At 47.2% G+C, this 25270-nt stretch overlaps 1 protein-coding gene across 2 annotated transcripts in view; it reads right to left on the reverse strand.

The window, feature by feature from the left end:
- The window catches only part of LOC140429718 (neuropeptide FF receptor 2-like), a 221121-nt gene that overhangs the window by 22725 nt on the left and 173126 nt on the right, over positions 1 to 25270 (reverse strand). For both annotated transcript variants that reach the window (XM_072517051.1, XM_072517050.1), the window contains exons 2-3: positions 13637 to 13825; positions 13198 to 13535 (exon numbers count right to left, since the gene is read on the reverse strand). In XM_072517051.1, coding sequence (XP_072373152.1) covers positions 13198 to 13525 — 328 coding nt within the window. In that variant the 5' untranslated portion in view covers positions 13526 to 13535; positions 13637 to 13825. The remainder of the gene's footprint in view (positions 1 to 13197; positions 13536 to 13636; positions 13826 to 25270) is intronic.

A 25270-nucleotide genomic window follows, 5' to 3' on the forward strand; every position in this document is an offset into this window, starting at 1 on the left:
TGATTTGCTGGGCTCACTGAGCACCTAGCACACCTGTCCTCACCCCCAAAAAACCGGCTCATCCTTGTCCCGGTCATGTGTGCCCTGTGCAGCACCTTAAACTGTGTGAGGCTGAGCCTCACGCACGATGAGGAAGAGTTCACCCTCCCTAGGGCATCTGCCCACGTCCCCTCCTCGATCTCCTCTTCCAGCTCTTCCTCCCACTTACCTTTCAACTCCACCACCGAGGCCTCTTCCTCCTCCTGCATCACCTGGTAAGTTTCCGAGAACTTCCCCACTCCCACCCACCCCCCCGAGAGCACCTTGTCCTGTACTGTGTGCGGCCGTAGCCGCGGAAATTCCACCACCTGCCGTCTGGCAAACGCCCTTACCTGTAAGTACCTGAAGGTGTTCCCCGGGGGGGAGCCCGTACTTCTCCTCCAGCTCACCCAGGCTCGCGAACTTCCTGTCCACAAACAGGTCCCCCAATTTTCGTATTCCTGCCCTGTGCCACCCCGCAAACCCTCCACCTGTTCTTCCTGGGGCGAACCGGTGGTTCCCCCGTAATGGGGTCCACGCCGAGGTCCCAACTTCCCCCCTTCACCCCTTCTGCCGCCTCCACTGCCCCCAAACTTTGAGGGCAGCCACCACCACCGGGCTCGTGCTATACCTCCTTGGAGGGAGCGGCAGCGGAGCCGTTGCCAGCGCCCCCAGACTCGTACCCACACAAGACACCATCTCCAGCCTCTTCTATGCAGCCCCCTCTTCCTCCATCACCCACTTGTGCATCATCGTCGCATTGGCGGCCCAGTAGTACCCACAGAGGTTGGGCAGCGCCAAACCCCCTATCTCTACTCCGCTCCAGGAACACCCTTCTCACCCTCGGAGTCCCTCGCGCCCACACAAACCCCATTATACTCCTGTTAACCCGCCTGAAAAAAGCCTTCGGGATAAACACGGGGAGGCACTGGAACAGGAACAAAAATCTTGGAAGCACCGTCATTTTGATTGACTGCACCCTATCTGCCAAGGACAGCGGCATCACGTCCCACCTCTTGAACTCCTCCTCCATTTGCTCCACCAGCCTTGTAAAATTAAGCCTATGCAGGGCCCCCCAGCTCCTGGCCACCTGGACCCCTAAATACCTGAAGCTCCTCTCCGCCCTTTTTTGTGGGAGCTCGCCAATCCCCCTCTCCTGGTCCCCTGGATGAACTACGAACAGCTCACTATTCCCCATGTTGAGATTGTACCACGAAAAGTCCCCGAATTCCCTAAGAATCCTCATTACCTCCAGCATTCTTCCCACCAGGTCCGGCACATACAGCAGCAGGTGTAGCCTCGTCCTCACTGTCAGAGATCTTTTGTCGAGCCTCGCGGATCGCCACCCCGTGGGCCGTCTGTGTCTCCAGAAGCTTATCAATAGAAGCCTTCATCGGCTCAAGCAGGTCCGCTTTAATCTCTCTGAAGCAGCGCTGGATACCCTCCTGTTGCTCCTCCACCCAATGCATCCACGCTGCCTGGTCTCCGCCCGTCGCCATTTTGTCCTTCTTCCCTCGCACCTTCTTCGGGTCCACCACCACCATTTTTGTCGCCCCGCTCCTAGTTGAAGCCATATACTGATGGGGAGCTGTTGTAGACACCTTCCCACACCGGGAAACGTCAAAAAAGTGCCGTTGGGGGCCCTGAAAAGAGCCCAAAAGTCCGTTCCAAGCCGGAGCTGCCGAACGTGCGGCTTAGCTCCGCATAGCCGCAACCGGAAGTCCCAGATTTAATTTAAAGGGGCAAGTCATGGCAGGAGAGCTCAAAGACATAGTTTGCTCCTCTTGCTCCAAATGGGAAGCCGGGAACGTTTCCAGTGCCCGGGGCCAGCATGTGTGCAGAAAGTATCTCCAGCTATTGCTCCTGGAAGCCCAGATTTTGGGGCTGGAGCAATGGCTGGGGACACAGTGGAGCATCCGTGAGGTGTAGAGTGTCGTGGATAACACGTATAGAGAGGTGGTCACACCACAGGCTAAGACTCCACAGGCAGGCAGTAAATGGGAAACCACCAGGCACAGCAAGAGAGCTAAGCAGGCAGTGCAGAAATCTCCTGTGCCATTCTCCTGCAAAACAGATATACCACATTTTATACTTCTTTAAATAAATTTAGAGTACCTAATTTTTTTTTCCAATTAAGGTGCAATCTAGCATGGTTAATCCACCTACCCTGCACATCTTTGGGTTGTAGGGGTGAGACCCTTGCAAACACGGGGAGCATGTGCAAACTCCACACAGCCAGTGACCTGGGTCAAGGATCAAACCCGGGTCCTCAGCGTTGCGGTGCAGCAGTGCTAACCGCTGTGCCACCGCGCCACCCCTGCATTTTATACTGTTGAGGGGAATGACCGCTTAGGAAAAAGCGACAACAGCCAAATACGTTACGCCATAGTTAGTTCTGCTGCAGAGGGGAGGAGTAGAAAGTGTAGGAATGCAATGGTTATAGGGGATTCAGTTGTAAGAGACTCCAGGATGGTATGTTGCCTCCCTGATGCTAGGATCCAGGATGTCTCGGAGAGTTTACAGGACATTCTGGAGGGGGAGGCTGAACAGCCAGTGGTTGTGGTTCACATTGGTACAAACGACAAAGGTAAAAAACGGGATGAGGTCCTAAAAGCAGAATATAGGGAGTTAGGAAGAAAGTTGAGAAGCCGAGCGTGAAGGTAGTGATGTTAGGATTATACATCCCAGGTGCTAGTCAGAGTAGAAATGGCAGGATATATTGGATGGATACGTGGTTGAAGAGATGGCGAGAGGGGGAGGGTTTCAGAGTCCTGGGACAGTGGGGCCAGCTCTGGGTGAGGTGGGACCTGTACAAACTGGACCAGAACTGATGTCCAAGGAGGATTATTTGCTAGAGTGGTTGGGGAGGGTTGGGGATGGGAACCAATGCAAGGAGTCAGAGGAGGAGGAAACAAGGGCAAATTACAGAAAGGGGAATAGGAAAAATGATTGACAGAGATCCCAAGGGCCAAATTAAAACAGGGCCACAGTGAAAAATATTGGGAGCAGGATAACTAATGGCTTGGTGCCTTAATGCGTGGAGCATTCACAATAAAGTGGATGAACTAATCACCCAAATAGATATAAATGTGGATGATATAATTGGGATTACAGAGACATGGCTGCAGAGTGAGCAGGGATGGTAACTGAACATCCAGGGATATTCAGTATTTCGGAAGGACAGACAAAAGGAAAAGACGGTGGAGTTGCAGTGCTGGTTAAAGAGGAAATTAACACAACAGTGAAGAAGGATATTAGCTCTGACAAAATGGAATCTGTATAGAATCATCGAATTTATATTGCAGAAGGAGGCCATTCGGCCCATCGAGTCTGCACCGGCCCTTGGAAAGAGCACCACAGTTAAGCCCCTGCCTCCACCCTATTGTAGCCACCTAAATTGGCCAACACCCGATTTAAAATGGCGAATGGGAAAGTCAGCCAACAAGACAGAAACTGGCAGGTGCAGGTTTGCTGTGTATTAAAACTCTGCAAAGGGCCAGACAACATCGATACAGCGACCATCACCATAACAATGTAGCAGCCATCTGCATACTGATGAGCAATCCCCGGGAACAATAAGTTACATTTGGGACACACGAAGCAAAGCCAGACTCCCCGGCGCCAGCAGGAGCCAACACAAAGGAGGTGAACGAGCACCTCAAGACCGCCCATCGATCAGGGAACCGCTCCAGCATTGGAGAAATCGAACCAAGCGATTGGGACAAAGTCCAATCACTTGGGACCAGGTACAGGGTCCGCTCTGAAAGGCGGGAAGCCCCTGGGAACTATAAGAGTTAAGCCCCAAGTTCAAATCGCTCTCTTCACCTCTTTGTCCTGCCCGGGTCACCCAGCAACACGAACCAACATTGACCGTGACCGGTGTGCAGTGACCACCGAACGAAGTAAGTCTTAATTCAACGCTCGCTACGAGATAGGTGCTCCTAGCTACCAGTCCGTACCAACTTCGAATCCCGCAGACTCAGAACCCGAACGAAAGGCCATTTGTTCCCCTGACTTGGTGAGCCAGTCCGAAGTTAAGTATAGGCCTGTTAGTTGTAGAAGTAGCTGAGACGTAGAATCTGTGCATGAGTAGCGATTACTGTGTATAATAAATGTGCTTTGATTTGAATCTTACTAATCGGTGTATTGGGTTATTGATCATTACTCGGACTTGAACCACGTGGCGGTATCATAAAGATACATGGCAACTCGAGAGCAAAGGTAATAAAACAGAACAATTGAACCAAGGAGAAAGTTAGCAACACTATCCCTGTAACCCAGTAGCCCACCTAACCTTTTGGATACTAAGGGCCTATTCAGCCCTTAGGTCGAGCTGAAAAAAACGAAGGGCAAAAAACATTAGTGGGCATTATATATAGATCCGCAAACTTGTAGTGTTGATGTTGGGAACAGCATTAAACAGGAAATTAGAGACGCAGGCGATAAAATCATAATGAAGTGCTTCGAGAAGTTGGCCATGAAGCGCATCAACTCCATTCTTCCAGAACGCTTAGATCCACAACAATTTGCATACCGCCGCAACCGGTCCACATCCCTGGCTCTACACTCATCCCCAGAGCATCTCGTCAACAAGGACTCCTACATCAGACTCCTATTTATTGACTACAGCTCCGCCTTCAACACCATAATCCCAACCAAGCTCATATCAAAACTCCAAAACCTAGGACTTGGCTCCTCACTCTGCAACTGGATCCTCGACTTTCTGACCCACAGGCCACAATTAGTAAGAATAAACAACAACACCTCCTCCTCAATACCGGGGCCCTGCAAGGCTGCGTACTTCGCCCCCTACTGTACTCCCTGTACACACACGACTGCATGGCAAAACTTTGTTCCAACTCCATCTACAAATTTGCTGACGACACAACTATAGCGGGCCGGATCTCGAAAAACGACGAGTCCGAATACAGGAGGGAGATAGAGAACCTAGTGGAGTGATGCAACACCAACAAGCTATCCCTCAATGCCAGTAAAACTAAAGAGCACATTAAGGCACATTGACTTCAGGAAGCAAAGTACTGTACATACCCCTGTCTGCAACAACGGGGCCGAGTTGGAGATGGTTAACAGCTTCAAATTCCTAGGGGTGCACATCACCAAAAATCTACCCTGGTCCACCCATGTCGACGCTACCACCAAGAAAGCACAACAGCGCCTATACATCCTCAGGAAATTAAGGACATTTGGCATGTCCACACTGACTCTTGCCAAGTTTTACAGATGCACCATAGAAAGCATCCTATCTAACTGCATCACAGCCTGGTATGGCAATTGCTCGGCCCAAGACCACAAGAAACGTTAGAGAGTCATGAACACCGCCCAGTCCATCACACAAACCTGCCTCCCATCCATTGACTCTATCTACGCCTCCCGCTGCCTGGGGAAAGCGGGCAGCATAATCAAAGATCCCTCCCACCTGGCTTACTCACTCTTCCAACTTCTTCGATTGGGCAGGAGATACAAAAGTCTGAGAACACGCGCAAACAGGTTCAAAAATGGCTTCTTCCCCGCTGTTACCAGACTCATAAATGACCCTCTTATGGACTGACCTGACTAATAATACACTCCTGTATGCTTCACCCGACGCCGGTGTCTATGCATTTACATTGTGTGCCTTGTGTTGCCCTATTACGCATTTTATTTTTTTAAATTTTGTTTTTATGTACTAAATGACCTGTTTGAGCTGCTCGCAGATAAATACTTTTCACTGAACCTTGGTACACGTGACAATAAACAAATTGATCCAATAGCATGTGTGATTATGGATGATTTTAATCTGCATATATTGGGCAAATCAAATTAGTCCCAATACCATAGAGGAGGTATTCTTGAAGTGTATATGAGATGGTTTTCTGGACCAATGAGTTGAGGAACCAACTAGAGAACAGGCCATTCTAGACTGGGTATTGTATAATGAGAAAGGAATCATTGGCAATCTAATTGTACAAGGCCCTTTGGAGATGAGGAACCATAATATGATAAGAGTTTTTCTTCATCGAGATGGAGAGTGACGTTGTTGATTCTGAGACTAAGGTCCTGAATCTTAATAAAGTAAACTTCAATGATACGAGGAACGAGTTGGCTATGATTGATTAGAAACATTACTGAAAAGGATGACTGTGGATAGGTAATGGCAAACATTCAAGGTATGCATGGGGGAACTTCAAGAATTGTTGATTCCTGTCTGGCACAAAAGTAAAATGGGAAAGGTGGCCAATCCATGGCTTATCAGGGAAATTAGAGACAGTATTTGAACTAAGGAAGAAGCATACAAATTGGCCAAGAAAAACAACAGGTCTGCAGGTTGGTAGTAGTTTAGAATTCAGCAAAGAAGGACCAAGAGCTTGATTAAGAAGGGGAAAATAGAGTACGAGAGTAAGCTTGCAGGGAACATAAAAACTGACTGTAAAAGTTTCTATAGGTAAGTGAAGAGAAAAAGATTGGGGAAGCCAAATGACTTACAGTCAGAAACAGGGATATTTTTAATAGGGGACAAAGAAATGGCTGAACAACTGAAGACATACTTTGGTTCCATCTTCACAAATGCGGAGACAAATCAGGGGCGTCATTCTCCGACCCCCCGCCGGGTCGGAGAATCGCCGGGGGCTGGCGTGAATCCTGCCCCCGCCGGTTGCCGAAGTCTCCGGCACCGGAGATTCGGTGGGGGCGGGAATCGCGCCGCGCTGGTTGGCGGGCCCCCCCGCTCGATTCTCCGGCCCGGATGGGCCGAAGTCCCGCCGATAAATTGCCTGTCCTGCCGGCGTGGATTAAACCACCTTTTGAACGGCGGGACAAGGCGACGTGGGCGGGCTCCGGGGTCCTGGGGGGGGGCGCGGGGCGATCTGGCCCCGAGGGGTGCCCCCACGGTGGCCTGGCCCGCAATCGGGGTCCACCGATCCGTGGGCGGGCCTGTGCCGTGGGGGCACTCTTTCCCTTCCGCCTCCGCCACGGTCTCCACCATGGCGGAGGCGGAAGAGACTCCCTCCACTGCGCATGCGTGGGAAACTGTCAGCGGCCGCTGACGCTCCCGCGCATGCGCCGCCCGGGGATGTCATTTCCGCGCCAGCTGGCGGGGCAACAAAGGCCGTTTCCGCCAGCTGGCGGGGCGGAAATTCCTCCGGCGCCGGCCTAGCCCCTCAATGTTGGGGCTCGGCCCCCAAAGATGCGGAGCATTCCGCACCTTTGGGGCGGAGCGATGCCCGTCTGATTGGTGCCGTTTTGGGCGCCAGTCGGCGGACATCGCGCCGTTTCGGGAGAATTTCGCCCCAGATATCAGAAATGTTGGGGAATGCAGTGTGTAGTGAGAGAGAGGAACTGAAGGGGATCAATATTAGTCAAGAAATGATGTAGAGGAAATTGACGGGATTCAAAGCTGATAAATCCCCAGGGCCTGATAATCTGCATCCCAGAGTACTTAAGGAAGTGGCTCTAGAAACAGTGGTTGCATTGGTGAATATCTTCCAAGATTCTACAGACTCTGGAGCAGTTTCTATGGATTGGAGGGTACCTCATGTAATCCCACTATTTAAAAAGGGAGGTAGAGAGAAAACAGGGAATTATAGACCAGTAAACCTGACATTGGTAGTGGGAAAAATTCTAGAACCCATTGTGAAAGATTTTATAGCAGCTCACTTGGAAAATAGTGGCAGCATCGGACAGAATCAGAATGGATTTACGAAGGTGAAATCATGCTTGAAAAATTTACTGGAATTCTTCGAGGATGTAACTGGTAGAGTTGACGAGGGGGAGCCAGTGGATGTGGTTTATTTGGACTTTCAAAAGGCTATCAACAAAGTCCCACAGAAGAGATTAGCGTGTAAAAGTAAAGCGCTTGGGATTAGGGGGTAGTGTATTGAGATTAATAGAATCTGGTTGCCAGACAGGAAACAAAGAGTGGCAATTAACATGTCTTTTTCCAAATGGCAGGGGGAGATCTCACAGAAACCTATAAAATTCTAACTGAACTAGACAAGGTGGATGCAAGGGTCACAGCTTGAGGATATTGTGTAGATCATATAGGACAGAGATGGTCGGCCTGTGGAATTCCTTACCACAGGAAGTAGTTGAGGCCAAAACATTGTGTGTTTTCAAGAAGCAGTTAGATATAGCACTTGGGCATTGGGGATCAAAGGATATGTGGGAAAGTCAGAATCAGGCTATTGAGTTGGATGATCAGCCGTGATCATAATGAATGGCCTTACAGGGCCGAATGGCCTTCTACTGCTCCTATTTGCTACGTTTCTCTGTAACAGAATACATGGGTCATTGATAGGTGTTACATGGCCATCTGATCAGCAGTTTCCTGATCCTCTGGAGCCACTATTTCTGTTCTTCATCTCTGCCACTTTGACCCACTCAGTGTTCACTGCTCAAGCTCACTTGTCCTTCCAGTGACCTTGGCAAGCCCTTACATGAAGGTCGATATTGGTCTTTGTTTATGTAACTAATGATGAACAAGATGAAGAATCTCACTCAGTGACAGTCTTTTTTAATCTGTGTGAATGCAGAGCTCAGTACTGAGCTCCCATAGCTTCAGTGTCCCCCTGCAAGCTGTCTCTTGTCATGGTAACATTTTCTTCAGGAACCCCTCTGTCCCGTCAGCATTGCAATTTCATAAACTTCATGTCCATTGCCCATATAATAAAGAGCCCGAAGCAAACAGAAATTTTCCACTTGGATCCCAGAATTAGACACAATGTTGTACGATTTACACATAACAGTGCTGGATTTGCAGAGAACCAACCTACTGATTTTGCACTCTGCAGTTCTTGTGGAGGCAGGAGAAATTCCTCACCAAAATCTCTCTCATTTAATGGCCACATTACTTACAATCTGGAAACTAAGCAGCTCCGTGATTTGTTAAACTACATGGCAAAACCGCTGCCAGAATTTTACCAGACTTTTGGGTAGTGAGGTGAGGAATAATAATAATTTTTATTGGTGTCAGAAGTAGGCTTCCATTAACACTGCAATGAAGTTACTGTGAAAATCCCCTAGTTACCACATTCCGGCGCCTGTTCGGGTACACTGAGGGAGCATTCTGAATGTCCAAATCACCTAACAAGCATGTCTTTTGGGACTGGTTGGAGGAAACCCGAGCACCCGGAGGAAATCCACGCAGACACGGGGAGAATGTACAGACTCTGCACAGTGACCCAAGCTGGGAATCAAACCTGGATCCCTGGCGCTATGAAGCAATAGTCCTTATCACTGTGCTACCATACTGCCCAAATCTGGCATCAATGGTGCTGGAAGGTGTTGAACCATCCTGCCATTTTGCCAGCAGATGTGTTGACTGCCCAATTCACAGAATCAATTGAACTTGCCTCCACCACATTTGCAGGTAAAGCATTCAAGACCTGAACCTCTCGCATACAAAACTTTTTTCTCACCTCACATTTACTTCTTTTGCAAATCATTTAAAATCTGTGCCCTCTTATTCTTGATCCTTTTATGAGCATGAACAGTTTCTTCCTATCACGTCAGCCCAGCCCCCTTATGATCTCTAATAAATTTCCTTACGGTCTTCTCTCCAAACAGAACAATTCCAACCAATCTATCCGCATAACTGAAGTTTCTCATCCCTGGAACCATGCTTGTCAACCTCCTTTGCACTCTCACCAATGCTTTCACATCCTTCTTCTAGTGGGCTCCCAGAACTGTACACAGTATTCCAGCTGAGGTCTAACTAGTGTCTTGTATAAGTTCAGCAAAACCTCCTTGCTCGGGTACTGTATGCTCCTATTAATAAAGCCCAAAATACTATATGCTTTATTTACTGCTCTCGCCACCTGTCCTGCCACCTTCAATGGTCTACGCACATTTATACCCAGACTCCTTTGCTCATGCATCCCTTTACTAAGTTTACCCCTTGTTTTATATTGTTTCTCAATGTTCTTCCTATCAAAATGTATCACCTCACACTTCTCTGCAATGAACATCATCGGCCAGTCCTTGAACATTTTCAAGGCTGAGATCGGTAGGTTTTTAATCAGTGTGGGAATTAAGAGTTACAGGTGTTAGATCAGCCATGATCTTATTAAATGGCAGAGCAGGCTCAAAAGGCTGAATAGCCTACTCCTGTTCCTGTTGCTTATGGTCATTTGGTCTATCTGCCTACTCCCCTAACTTGTTTTTTTTTGTCTCATGTATTAGTTGAAAGTATTGTTTCTTGCATGCTGTACAAACAATGCATACTATACCTAGGGAAGGAAGGAGAGACTGCAGAATATAATGTTACAGTTACAGCAAGGTGTAGAGAAAAGATCAACTTAATACTAGGTAGGTCCATTCAAAAGTCTCATGGCAGTAGGGAAGAAGCTGTTTTTGAGTCGGTTGGTACATGACCTCAAATTTTGGTATCTTTTTCCTGACGGAAGAAGGTGGAAGAGAGTATGTCTGGGGCGCGTGGGGTCCTTAATTATGCTGGCTGTCTTTCCGAGGCAGCGGGAATTATAGATCGAGTCAATGGATGGGAGACTGGTTTGCGTGATGGACTGGGCTACATTCACGACCTTTTGTAGTTTCCTGCGGTTCTTGGGCAGAGCAGGATTCATACCATGCTGTAATACAACCAGAAAGAATGCTTTCTATGGTGCATCTGTAAACGTTGGTGAGAGTCATAGCTGACATGCCAAATTTCCTTAGTCTTCTGAGAAAGTAGAGTCGTTGGTGGGCTTTCTTAACTATAAGAAAGTCATGGGGGAACCAGGACATTTGTTGGTGATCTGTACACCTAAAAACTTGAAGCTCTCGACCCTTTCTACTTCGTTCCCATTGATGTAGACAGGGGCATGTTCTCCACTACGCTTCCTGAAGTCAATGACAATCTCCTTCATTTTGTTGACATTGAGGGATAGATTATTGTTGTCGCACCAGTTCACCAGATTCGCCAGTGTTGCTACATCTAGGCACCAGGAGGTGTTGATTAGGAGGCAGACCCCACCTCCCCTAGCCTTGCGTGAGTCCGCCGTATGGTGCATTTGGTGGATTGAGAAGTCCTCTGGTTGCAGGGCACAGTCCAGTGAAGCAGGAGTGAGCCATGTCTCCGTGAAACAGAGCACACAGCAGTCCCTTAGTTCTCTTGTCTATGTCCTTTTGAATTTCTACACTGTCCTCTTCGAAGTTTACAATCATTCCAAGTTGTGTATCACCACAAACTTTGAAATTGTCCCCATCACATCAACATTTAAATTAATATGTATCAGGAAAATTAAGAGTCCCAATATCAGCCCTGGGAAACACCACTACAAACCTTCCTCCAGCCCAAAAATATCTAAGCTTCCTATGATTCAGCCAGTTTTGCATCCATATTGCTACTGCCCCTTTAATTTCATGAGCTATAACTTTTCTCACAGGTCTGTTGTGAGATATTGTATTGCATGCCTTCTGAATGTCCATCTTTACTACATCAACAGCATTACCCTTATCGACCCTTTTGTTTACCTCCTCAAAAACTTACCAGAAATTTACGAATACACAATTTCCCCTTTAGAAATCCATGCTCGCTCTTCCTCATCAACCCACATTTTTCCAAGTGACTATTAATTCCACCCTGCACAGTTGTTTCTCGAAGCTTGCCCACCACTGATGTTAAACTGACTGGGCTGTAATTGCTGGGCTTATCCTTACAGCCTGTTTTGAACAAGAATGTAACATTTGCAATTCTCCAGTCCTCTAGCACATCCCTGAGTGTAGAGAAGACTGAAAGATTATAGCATGTGCCCCTGCAATTTCCATTCTCACTTCCTTCAATTTCCTTGGATGCATCCCCTCTGGTTTTGGTGCCTTGTCATCTTGAAGAACTGACAGCCTATTCAGCACTTCTTCCTTACAAATTTTGAATCCTTCTAGGGACACTTTCCTCATCCGTCTCTACATGCTGGATAGCATCTATTGCCTCGTTAAAGATGAATGCAAAGCATTCAATTAATACCTCAGCTATGCGTCCAGCCTCTATGTGAAAATCCTCTTTTTGGTCTCAAATAGGTTTTACTCCTCCTTTTACCACCCTTTTACTATTTATATGCTAAGAGAAGACTTTGATTGTCCCCTTATGTTGGTTGCCAGTCTTTTCTCATAATCCCTCTTCACTTCTCTAATGTGCTTTTTCCCCTCCCCTCTGAACTTTTTGTATTGGTTTTGGTTCTCTATTTTATTTTCTACCTGACATCTGTCATAAGAATACTTTTTCTTCCTTATCTTAATTTCTATCTCCTTTTTTTATCCATGGAGCTCTGGATTTGATTGCCCTACCTTTGCCTTTTGAGGGAATATACTTTTACTGGGTCTGGGCCATTTCTGTTTTGAAGGTAGTCCATTGTTCAGCTACAGTTTTTCTTACCAATATTTTGTTCCAGTTTATTGGGCCAGCTCTATTCTTGCCCGATTGAATTTGGCTCTCCCCCAGTAAATTATTCTTACTCTGGATTGTCTATTATCCTTTCTATCATCGTCCTAAACCTTACGATACAATGATCACTGTCTCTTAAATGTTCCTCCATTGATACTTGATATGCTTGGCCTACCTCATTTCCAAGAACCAGGTCCAATAGTACATCCTTCTTTGTTGGACTGCGCAAATACTGCTGCAGAAACATCTCCTGAAATTTTATCCCTCTCTGCCCTTTACACTACCACTGTCCCAGTCTCTACCTGGGCAATTTAAGTCCCCCATTATAACTGCTCCATAATGTTTACATCTCTCTGTAATTTCACTGCAAATTTGTTCCTCCATATTTTTCCGACTAGTTGACGGTCTCTCAACTACACCGAGCAATGTAATTTTACTCTTTTTGTTCCTCAGTTCTAGCAAAATTGATTCTGTCCTTGAACCCTCTGGGACATCCTCTTTCTCCAGCACGGCACTGGTTTCCTTCATCAATACCGCCAATACCTCCTTTTCTTCCTTGCCTATCCTTTCTGAACATTTTGAACCCAGCCTAGTGTGTTTGCCCCTGTTTTTTTTCTGCATTGTGGCCAATGCCCACCTAGGAGAGTTATGATCACAGAAAGTTTGGACTTTTTTTCGATAGCTGGAACTTAACAAGTAATGCTGTAGAGGCCAGTTCTGATTCATAATGCATAGTCCCCAAAATTCTCTGAATGATGCTCACAATAAGCTTATGGGAAAAAAATAACCAGCATTCCTGCACTTACCTGTCAGGATATTGTCCACAAGAGTAGTAGGCATACAAAATATCCCAACCAGGAGGTCGCTGATGGCAAGGTTAAGGATGAAGAGGTTGGTGACTGTCCGCATGTGTCGGTTCCTCACCACAATAAAACAAACCAGTCCATTGCCAAGCATGCAGAGCAGGAAGATTAGAAGGTATGAGACAATGAAGACTGTGGCAATTGAAGATGTGTGCTGGTAAAAGGGCAGAAATGTAATGTTACTCTGAAGGTGAAAATACGAAGTTGATTCATTTAAAAAGAATGAGCGATAGTCTTGTGAGGAGCGGTTCTGGTCCAGTTCTTTGTTCATTGTTATGGCTCTATTGTGGAAGAAGGCAACAGAGTTAGTGACATATCACTTCGCAGCTACATTATTACATGAACAATTCCAACAGCGCGGGTTCTCAACCTCGCCCCTCACCTGAGGTGTGGTGACCCTCGGATTAAATCATTAACCAGTCAGCTCTCGAAGGAGGGAGTGGCCTGTGATCCTCGGGGACTTTGGCGACTTTCACTTCATATATGCAGTAATGTAGAAGACAAGCTGTGCCCATTTTCTATGTCATGTTACACTTCTGGCATTGCATCATAGCTGAATATGTCCAAATTTCTTGGAATCAAAATGAGTAATGAGAACAATTTAGCAAAGTAAGAATAGGAACCGCCAAACAAAAATGTCTATTCAAACTTATTTTCCGCCCACCATCTTCATCTTATCTCTCAGAAATGTTGAAAATTATTTCCACGGCATTATAAGTTTCACAATAACATTTCAAAAGGATAGCACCTAGCAATTGCAGAACATTTTGCGGAAGGGACAGCCAGTAGTTGTGGTCCAGGTTGGAAAAACGTTGAGGAAGAGTTTCAGGAGATGGGGCGTAAAAAAATAACTGAACGTGACTTCAAAAGGTCGTCATCTCAGGATTGCTTGTGGTGCTACCTGCTGTTCAATATAGAAATGGGAAGTTAATGCAGGTAAGTGCATAGTTGGAGAAGTAGTGAACTCATTTGGCAGATAGAGGGTGTTTATGTAACAGGGACACAGCACTCCCTTACAAGGGAGTAAGGCTGGATGGCCTCTACTTTAATGCTAGGAGTATCATAGGTAAGACAGATGAGTTAAGAGTGTGCATTGACACATGGAGTTGCGATGTTGTTGCCATCACAGACACGTGGTTGAGATAGGCAGCTCAATATTCTGGGGTGTAGGATCTTCAGGCAGGATGGTGTAAAAGAGGAGGTGATGTGGCACTATTAATTGAGGAGTCTGTTACTGTAGTAAGGAGGGACAATATTTTGGAAGGGCTTTCTAATGAGGCTTTGTGGGTAAAGCTTCAGAATTAAAAGGTCGCAGTCACACTGCCGGGAGTGTAATATAGACCATCAATAGTCAGTGGGCAATAGAGGAGCACATATGTAGACAATCCACTGAGGTGTATAAAAACAATCAGGGGATTTCAACTTTCCCAACATTAGTTGATCACATTGTCAAGGGTTTAGAGAGAGCAGATTTCTTGAAATGTACTCAAGAGAGCTTTTTATTTCAACATGTTGAAGGTCCAACAAGGGGTGGTACAGTGCTAATAATAATCTTTATTGTCACAAGTAACACTGCAATGAAGTTACTGTGAAAAGCCCCTAGTCGCCACATTCCAGCGCCTGTTCGGGTAGACAGAGTGAGAATTCAGAATGTCCACATTACAGCATGTATTTCAGGACTTGTGGCAGGAAACTGGAGCACCCGGAGGAAGCCCACACAGACACGGGGAGAACGTGTAGACTCCGCACAGTGACCCAAGCCGGGAATCGAACCTGGGACCCTGGCGCTGTGAAGCCATAGTGCTAACCACTGTGCCACCATGCTGCCCACGCTGGACCTAGTTCTGGGGAACGAAGCCGGACAGGTGTTTGAGGTAGCAGTTGGGGAGCATTTTAGTGATACTGACCACAACAATGTTATGTTTTAAATTTGTCAAGGAAAAGGAAAAAAATGGTCTGCACAAAGGGTTTTGGATTTGGGGAAAGCTGATCTTATTAAAATAAGGCAGGATCAGGCCAAAATAAACTGGGAGAAGCTACTTCTGGGTAATTCTGCAGCAGAACAGTGGGGGCATTCAAAATGAAATTGGTGAGAGTACAGGTACAACATGTTCCTTTCAGGGTGAAATGTATGAGCAACAAGTCCGGAGAACACGAGATGTTGAGGAATATTCAGAACTGGATAGAAAGGAAAAGTGGCTTTTAACATGTACAAAGGGAGCAAATCGACAGAGGGTTGTGAAGTACAGGAAGTGTAGGGGGAACTAAAAAAACAATTAGGAGAGCAAGGTGGGGGGGGCATGAAAAAGATTACAGAAAATTACAAGATATTATAGAACATAGAACATAGAACGATACAGCGCAGTACAGGCCCTTCGGCCCACGATGTTGCACCGACATGGGAAGTCAAAAAACAAAAGCCATCTACCTACACTATGCCATTATCATCCATATGCTTATCCAATAAACTTTTAAATGCCCTCAATGTTGGCGAGTTCACTACTGTTGCAGGTAGGGCATTCCACAGCCTCACCACTCTTTGCATAAAGAACCTACCTCTGACCTCTGTCCTATATCTATTACCCCTCAGTTTAAGGCTATGTCCCCTCGTGCTAGCCATTTCCATCCGCGGGAGAAGGCTCTCACTGTCCACCCTATCTAACCCCCTGATCATTTTGTATGCCTCTATTAAGTCTCCTCTTAACCTTCTTCTCTCTAACGAAAACAACCTCAAGTCCATCAGCCTTTCCTCATAAGATTTTCCCTCCATACCAGGCAACATCCTGGTAAATCTCCTCTGCACCCGCTCCAAAGCTTCCACGTCCTTCCTATAATGCGGTGACCAGAACTGTACGCAATACTCCAAATGCGGCCGTACCAGAGTTTTGTACAGCTGCAACATGACCTCATGACTCCGGAACTCAATCCCTCTACCAATAAAGGCCAACACTCCATAGGCCTTCTTCACAACCCTATCAACCTGGGTGGCAACTTTCAGGGATCTATGTACATGGACACCGAGATCTCTCTGCTCATCCACACTTCCAAGAACTTTACCATTAGCCAAATATTCCGCATTCCTGTTATTCCTTCCAAAGTGAATCACCTCACACTTCTCTCCATTAAACTCCATTTGCCACCTCTCAGCCCAGCTCTGCAGCTTCTCTATGTCCCTCTGTAACCTGCTACATCCTTCTGCACTGTCGACAACACCACCGACTTTAGTGTCGTCTGCAGATTTACTCACCCACCCTTCTGCGCCTTCCTCTAGGTCATTGATAAAAATGACAAACAGCAACGGCCCCAGAACAGATCCTTGTGGTACGCCACTTGTAACTGAACTCCATTCTGAACATTTCCCATCAACCACCACCCTCTGTCTTCTTTCAGCTAGCCACGTTCTGATCCACACCTCTAAGTCACCCTCAATCCCCAGCCTCCGTATTTTCTGCAATCACCTACCATGGGGAACCTTATCAAACGCTTTACTGAAATCCATATACACCACATCAACTGCCCTACCCTCGTCTACCTGTTCAGTCACCTTCTCAAAGAACTCGATAAGGTTTGTGAGGCATGACCTACCCTTCACAAAGCCATGCTGACTATCCTTAATCATATTATTCCTATGTAGATGATTATAAATCTTGTCTCTTATAATCCCCTCCAAGACTTTACCCACAACAGACGTGAGGCTCACCGGTCTATAGTTGCCGGGGTTGTCTCTACTCCCCTTCTTGAACAAAGGGACCACATTTGCTATCCTCCAGTCCTCTGGCACTATTCCTGTAGCCAATGATGACATAAAAATCAAAGCCAAAGGCCCAGCAATCTCTTCACTGGCTTCCCAGAGAATCCTAGGATAAATCCCATCAGGCCCCAGGGACTTATCTATTTTCAGCCTGTCCAGAATTGCCAACACCTCTTCCCTACGTACCTCAATGCCATCTATTCTAATAGCCTGAGTCTCAGCATTCTCCGCCACAACATTATCTTTTTCCTGAGTGAATACTGACGAAAAATATTCATTTAGTATCTTGCCTATCTATATTCTACAAGTATATCAAGAGGGATTACCAGGGAAAGAGTAGGACCCATTAGGAATCAAGGGAGTAATCTGCTTGGAGCCAAATGACATTGGTAGGGTCTTAAACGAGTACTTCACATCTGCCTTCATTCGGGAGAAGGAGGATGTGGGTGCAGAATTCAGACAGGGGGACTGTGAGATTCTTAAGCAGTTTGACATAGGGAGTGAGGAGATACTGAAGGTTTTGACAGGCTTAAAAGTGGACAAATCCTCATGTCCAGATGAGTTATATCCCAGGCTGCTGTGGGAGGCAAGGGTGGAAATTACAGGGGCTCACACTAAAATTTTTAATTCCTCTTTGGTCACAGGGGAGAGGTACCAGAGGATCGGAGGACAGCTAATGTTGTTCCACTTTTCAAGAAAGGTGGTAGAGAATAGACCAGTGAGTCTCACATCGGTGGTAGGGAAAATTCTGAAGGACAATCTCCATTTGGAGAGGCAATGTTTGATCAGGATCAGTCAGCAAGGCTTTGTCAGAGGGTGGTCAAGTTTGGTTGAATTTTTTGAGGAGGTGACCAGATGTGTAGATAAGTACAGTGCAGTCGATGTAGTTTGTATGGATTTCATCAAAGCCTTTGACAGGGTCCCACATGGGAGACTGATAAAGAAGGTAAAAGCACATGGGATCCAGAGAAACGTGGCAAGTTGGATCCAAAATTGTCTTAGTGGTAGGAGACAGAGGGTGGTGGTAGAAGGTTGTGAAACTGGAGGCCAGTGTCCAGTGGATAGCCACAGGATCAGCGCTAGTTCCCTTATTGTTTGTGCGATATACATATAAACAATATAGAAGAAAATGTGACGGGGACGATAAGTAAGTTTGCAGATGACACGAAGATTAGCCTGGTGGTTGAAAGTGAAGAGGAAGGTCTTCGGTTACAGGAGGATTTAGACAGACTGATCAGGTGGGCAGACCAGTGGCAGATGGAATTTAACCCTGAATAGTGTGAGGTGTTGAACTTTGAAGGACTAACACGACAAGAGATGACAGGACATTAGGATGCTCGGAGGAACAGAGGGATCTTGGGGTGCTTGCTCAAAGATCCCTGAAGGTTCATAGAATCATCAAATCCCTATAGTGCACCGACTAGGGTAATCAAGAAGGCACAGGGGACGCTTGCCTTTATCAGCCATGGCATAGATTATAAGAGCAGGGAGGTTATGTTGGAGCTGAACAGGACTTTGTTTAGGCCACAGCTGCAGAATGGTGTTCAGTTCTGGTCACCGCACTACAGGAAGGATGTGATTGCACTGGAGAGGGTGCAGAGGAGATTCACCAGCATGTTGCCTGGGATGGAGCATTTGAGCTATGAAGAGAGGCTGGATAAGCTCGGCTTGTTTTCTTTGGGGCAAAGAAGGCTGAGAGGGGTCCTAATTGAGGTATAGAAGACGATGAGAGGCACGGCTAGGGTGGATAGAAAGCAGCGGTTCCCCTTCGTTGAAGAGTCAATAATAAGGATCATAATTTTAAGATGAAAGACACGAGGGGATTTGAGGAAACCTTTTTCAGGGTGGTGGGCCCAAACACAGACTGGGTGACTGCTTTGTGGAACACCTTTGTTCAGTCCACAAGCAGGAACCCCCCCCCAAGCTTCTGATTGTTTATTATTTTAATTCTCCACCTTGTTCCTGTGCTAACCTTTCTGTCCACTGCCCGCTACAGGGAGCTCAACACAAGCTTAAGGAACAGCATCATAATGACTCAACATTGAGTTCAACAACCTTAGGCCATAGCCTCTGTCTCCAACTTGTTCTGTGTATTTTTTGTTTTGTTTTGCTGGCTTAGTCTTCTCTTGTTCCTTTCTTTATTCCTTCATGTTGAATTCAGATGGTTCCAATGTAACGATTCACACCTCACATGCAGCTGGTTTAGCTCAGCTGGTTTGTAATGCAGAATGAGGCCAGCAGCGCGGATTCAATTCCCGTACCAGCTGAGAAGTCTGAATTCTCCCTCAGTGTGCCCGAACAGGCGCCAGAATGTGGCGACTAGGGGATTTTCACAGTAACTTCATTGCAGTGTAAATGTAAGCCTACTTGTGACAATAAAGATTATTTATTTATTTGGACACAACCTTTGCTTCTCCATTAACTCTTCCTTTCACAGTTGCTTCATGAAATCATTTGTTATTTAATCTTCCCTACCCTCCACCCTATTCCAGATATTCTCCTTTGTTCCGTCTGGGTCCCTGCCTGGCCTAATGGGCAGCCGGGTCCTTATGTTATGGGGCGGGGTTTGGCACATGGGCTGCTGCCTCGAGCATCTGCAGACGCTGCTTCTGCTGGCGCCATCTCTGGCGTCTAGCCACCTGGACTACTGCCATGGGAGTGTTCCTTTAAGAAAGGTTTTTGTCTTATCACATGGCTTCAGTGATGTCATTTTGTAGGTGGAGCTGGGCTGTGGCTGTGAGATTTTTCATTTTCAGTTTGACTGCTGTGGACTCTGAGGGAGAAAGAAGTGTTTTTTTCCTGTTTTTCTATGTTTTCATTTTTAAAGTGTTGTTCCAGTACAAAACCCATTGATTATGACTATCTGCTTTGGAAACTTAAAAGTTATAGCTTGCTTTCCGGAAGGAGTTAAATCTGCTGGTGAGACGGGGTCAGAATCTCAGGGAAAGCGAGTCTCATTCAAGGGAGAATGCCGAGTGCTGGGCCACACCCTTGAAAAAAGGTTTTTGGTTTATTGGATTTTGTTTTTGAATTGGAACAGTTAAGGGGGAATTCATTAAGTGTTATACATAGATTACTGTAGCTGTGTTTGTAATTGATAAAATTTCTTGCTGTTTGTTTATATATATGTTAACTAAGTTCTGAAGAATAAAGCTTGTTTTGATTAAAGTGTCTAGGGAGACTTTTGAATCACACCTGAAGGGAAGGCTCATGTGCTCATCCTAGCCAAATTCAACATCAAGGTTGTCGGTCAGGTGGACTCCATAATATACTTTGGAGTTACTAAGCTCTGGCCCATAACGCTACCAGCAGCACCACCAGAGCAAGTTCTACATCCAATATCCCTGCCATAGCGTTCAATATCTGTAAGGAATTGGGAGAGGGTGTTAGACTAACAAACAGTAGTGGCTCCCATCCCGGGACCCTCCAATCCCCAATTGATCCCCCACCCCCCCCACCTGGAGCGCCCTGCCCATGCACTCCTGGCTGCAGCGGGCCCGCCTCACCGTGCTCCGGTCCCTGTATTCAGGACGCCCGCTCACAATGTTACCTGGATCTGGTGCTGGTCCCCTCCCTGTGGCACTCACGCTTCCCATAGCCGTGTCCCATCCTTTGGGTGTTTGGATATTGGCTGCTGGGTGTGTGCAGTTGCCTCCTGCAGTGTTCAGGCATAGTGTCCAGGCATCACGGTTCGATTGGGATGCTAGGCAATGACTCCCACATGCTCCATGGCCCGCACACCCAAGGGAATCCACTTGGGTTGTGTGAAGTGCTCAATTAACCACAATTGCCAATTTCCTATTAACAATAGTCTTCAGCCGGACCGCTAGAGGCCTCTTCCCATGGCGGCCCACCCCTGTGAAGGTCCCCATCCCCAGCCGAGTGTCTGCCACCTGGGAGCAAAGATGGCTACACACCTCCTTGGCTCCCCACAGAAGCCATTCTGCCAGGTTCCCGTTTTTCAAAAGGAGTACTAATTGGCGCCAGTGTGAACACTTGCTGAGGAAGCCAATGAATGATGGGAGGTCGTTGGGTAATGGATGGCTCCCGTTAATTGCATGCAAATAGGGCTTAAGTGGTGATAATTAGTTTCTCGCCGCGCTCGGGTGAGATCTCGATTTCGCCTACGGGAGCGGGCCGGTTGTATCGTAAACTGACGCCTGGCGCGATTGTAGTTTTCTGCCTCTCCCATTGTTCACCGACCTCGTTTCGCTTGAGCGAGAGTGTAACCAGAGCCCACCTCCTACCTCCCTCCCACTACTGCCCCAGGCTCTGGCAGAAGCTCCCTGGCCATGGGCGCGACTGTCCGTAACCCCTCTCTCCCTCGGCAGCCACGGCGCCTCTTTCCCGATTTTTAAAAGTACCAGTCAACCTCACCATCAGGACATTGTCCAGGTGGAGGCGGAGATTTGCGGAGGCCCCGGAGAATACCGGGTCAGGCCCGCGAATGATATGCGAATGGTGTTTACTGTACGTGCGGAGCAAATGCATTGATGGCGCAGTCGAGCCACCGGAGTATTGCGATTTGGCGGGAAGCCGGCGCCCACCACCATTTTGGTGTCAAAAACGATTCTCCGCCCAATTGCGTTTCCCGATTCTGGCATCAGCTGATGGTGAATCCCGCCCGTGGTCGTTTGGATGGGATGTTAAATTGAGGATCAGTTTGTTTTCTAAGGTAGTAGGAGATTCAAAGCAGAGCAATGGAGCTCTCCGCAGTGTCCCTAAAAGTGGGAAAACGGATTATTTTGTTATGTATCTCATTGCTGTTTGCAGGACTTTTATATAAATTGGTTGCTTCGTTTCCTACAATTATTGTGATTCAAAAGTATCAAATTGATCTTGACCGGCTTTGGTGCATCCTGGGAAGTGAGATGATGAGTTGACACCACTGGATTCCTTGGACTCAAGGCTTCAAACTGATTTGTGAGAGAGATGTGGGATATCATAAAATACATAGAATTCCTACAATGTAGAAGGAGGCCATTCGGTCCATCGAGCCTTGACCAACCCTTTGAATGAGCACTTACACTTCTTCACCCCACTCTATCCCCATAACCTAACCTGCGCATCCCACTAAGGAGCATTTTAGCATGGCCAATCCACCTAACTCACACATCCATGGATTGTGGGAGGAAACCGGAGCACCCGGAGGAAACCCATGCAGACCCGGGGAGAACGTGCAAACTCCACACAGACAGAGAGCCAAGGCCGGAACTGAACCTGGGTCTCTGGCACTGTGAGGCAGCAGTGCTAACCACTGTGCCACCTTGCCACCCCAAAGGCTGATGCTCCACCAACTAAGCTATGCAGACATCTTTGGGGCTGGTTTAGCACACTGGGCTAAATCGCTGCCTTTTAAAGCAGACCAAGGCCAGCAGCACGGTTCAATTCCCGTACCAGCCTCCCCAAACAGGCGACGAGGGGCTTTTCACAGTAACTTCATTTGAAGCCTACTTGTGACAATAAGCGATTTTCATTTTTCATTAATTTCACTTTCTTTGTTTTTTTTTGCTGATCATGCAGATCTAAGGCAAATCTTCACAGACCATAGATTTGAAGGCCATCTTTTTTGCAAAGACTTCCCACTCTCGGCTATGTGGAGGAACGTTCTGATTATGAGGTCAAATGTGTTGTAGCTGAGTCTGGTGTACTTGCTCAAGAATACCACAAATTTGACTTCAACAGTCCGTGGGAAACTTTCCCGGAACATCGTGAGCCAACTGAACAGCCCAAACTTGATGAAGGAGAGGAACAAACCTGAGACTAAATGAAGAGACAGCTGAATCTTTTGGGAAAATCTTGACCAATGCCAATTTTAATGTGGATCTAAAATATCCGTTAAAGTAATGGCTTGTGTGAAACTCCATTGCTCTGCTTTGAATCTCATACAAATCAATTGCAGCTACAAGATCATTTAAAAAATGGAAGTTTGTTTTCTTGCACAGCCGCGAGCAAACTCTGATTTTTGTCACTTGCAGCATAAAGTGCTCAGTAGCTGTCTCAGAAGTGACACGATGACGCCATTTTGGAGTGGACGGTGACTCGAAAGACGTGTCGCCCCCAATTTGGCCGGCGGTAGGGATTCTCCGCCTGATCGCCGATTACGATATCGGTGTCGGGCAACAGAGAATCCCGCCCACGGTTTCTACTTGCCCTGCAGGGGTACGCCAACATGCAAAACCTCTTTGTTTTCTTTTTACTGCCATCCCTCTTGGTTGCGCTGCCGAGGATGCAGAGCTGATGGTATGTGGAGAGCCAGCCCATCATCCTTTACCGAACTGCGGTCTTGGTGCCGACTTGGTAATTTGCTGTCACCGGGAAGATTGCCACTGTGTTCCCACTCACCACCCACCAGGACTTTGGTTCTGCATTTGGTTCCAATGTGAGGTCTTACCCAACACCGGGAAAATCCTGGCTCAAAACCTCACACCAGGAAGCGTACTTTGTGCCAGAATGACATTCCATTCCGACATAAAAGCAAATTACTGCGGATGCTGGAATCTGGGCTTTGACAAAGTGTCATCCAGACTCGAAAGGTCAGCTCCCTTCTCTCTCTACAGATGCTGTCAGACCAGTTGAGATTGTCCAGTATTTTCTGTTTTTGTGTGATGTTTCATTCTATTCTGCACTGGCCTTTAAACAGATGGAAAGGATTTATCATTCTCCTAATGGTCATCAACTCCGATAGTTGGGTCCCAACAAAACTTCATTGAGTTCAATTAATCTACGGGAGACAAACTTTGTGACGGCCAGGCAAATTTTTATTATTTTAGATCTGTGGTCAAGGAACTTGTGCTTTGCTCCACAAGTAAGCTATTTTAATTAATGTTGCGTTAAAATTAAATTTTTATTGAAGTTAGCAACGTATGAAATGTATTTCAGATAATTCTTGATGTTTCAACCCTTGGGGGTGAGCAATTTGATTTTTTCTGGCTACTGCTCTGGAAACAAGGCACAATTCTCCGACCCCCCCACCGGGTCGGAGCATCGCCGGGGGCTGGCGTGAATCCCACTCCCGCCGTGTCCCGAATTCTCCGCCACCAGAGATTCGGCGGGGGCGGGAATCACGCCACGCCGGTCGGCGGGGGCGGGAATCACGCCACGCCGGTTGGCGGTCCCATCCCGACGATTCTCCGGCCTGCGATGGGCCGAAGTCCCGCCGCTGTCAACCCTCTCCCGCCAGCGTGGATTAAATCACCTTTTGAACGGCGGGACAAGGCGGCGCGGGCGGGCTCCGGGGTCCTGGGGGGGGGGGGGGGGGGGTGGGGGGGTGCGGGGCGATCTGGCCCCTGGGGATGCCCCCACGGTGGGCTGGCCCGCGATTGGGGCCCACCGATCCGCGGGCGGGCCTGTGCCGTGATGGCACTCTTTTTCTTCCGCCTTTGCCATGGTCTTCACTATGGCGGAGGCGGAAGAGACCCCCTCCCCTGCGCATGCGCGGGGATGACGACAGCAGCCGCTGACGCCCCCCGTGCATGCGTCGCCCGGCAAAGACCTTTCGCCGCCGGCTGGCGTGGCGCCAAAGGCCTTTCCCGCCAGCTGGCGGAGCGGAAACCACTCCGGCGCGGGCCTAGCCCCCCAAGGTGGGGCGGCTCGACGCCGAAGTGGTTCCCGCCACTCCATTACGCCGGAACCCCCCCACCCCGCCGGGTAGGGGAGAATCCCACCCAAGAATATGATAAATGGCAAAACGTAATGAGAGAATTACTTTTGTTCTCTCACGTATCTTAACACATGCCTTGAGGCTTAAAGTTGAAAACCTATGCATTACCTCCACTGTTATAATTGCTCAGATGAATTGCAAAAGAATTGAGCTTTTGGGAATGCTCATTTGCCGAAGAGTCAAGACAAATTTTATGACATCCAGCTCTACAATTACTCTTACTGTATTATATTGGCTGAGTGGGTACCATAAAACTCTAAAGCAACACTTACCTGTCCACTAAAGGGACACTATATAGCTTCCATTCCAGCACAAACTGGTTCATTAAAGGGGGGTTGGAAAGTATCTACTGCGGCACAAATGTCTCCACGAGACCAAAAATATTTAGCATCCATTTTAACACAAACCTGTCCATTAAAAATAAATTTATATAAGCATCCACACCAATATTACACTTTCCATTGAAGGAATATTATACAACATCCACTCTAACACAAACCAGTCTAATAAAAGGACAGTTCATACGATATAGGAGTATAATTAAACCATTTGGTCCATCTGGTCTACTCTGCCATTTGATTATGGCTGATTTCATCCTGGTC

Source organism: Scyliorhinus torazame, chromosome 9 (assembly GCF_047496885.1).
Source record: "Scyliorhinus torazame isolate Kashiwa2021f chromosome 9, sScyTor2.1, whole genome shotgun sequence".
NCBI classification, from domain to species: Eukaryota; Metazoa; Chordata; class Chondrichthyes; order Carcharhiniformes; family Scyliorhinidae; genus Scyliorhinus; species Scyliorhinus torazame.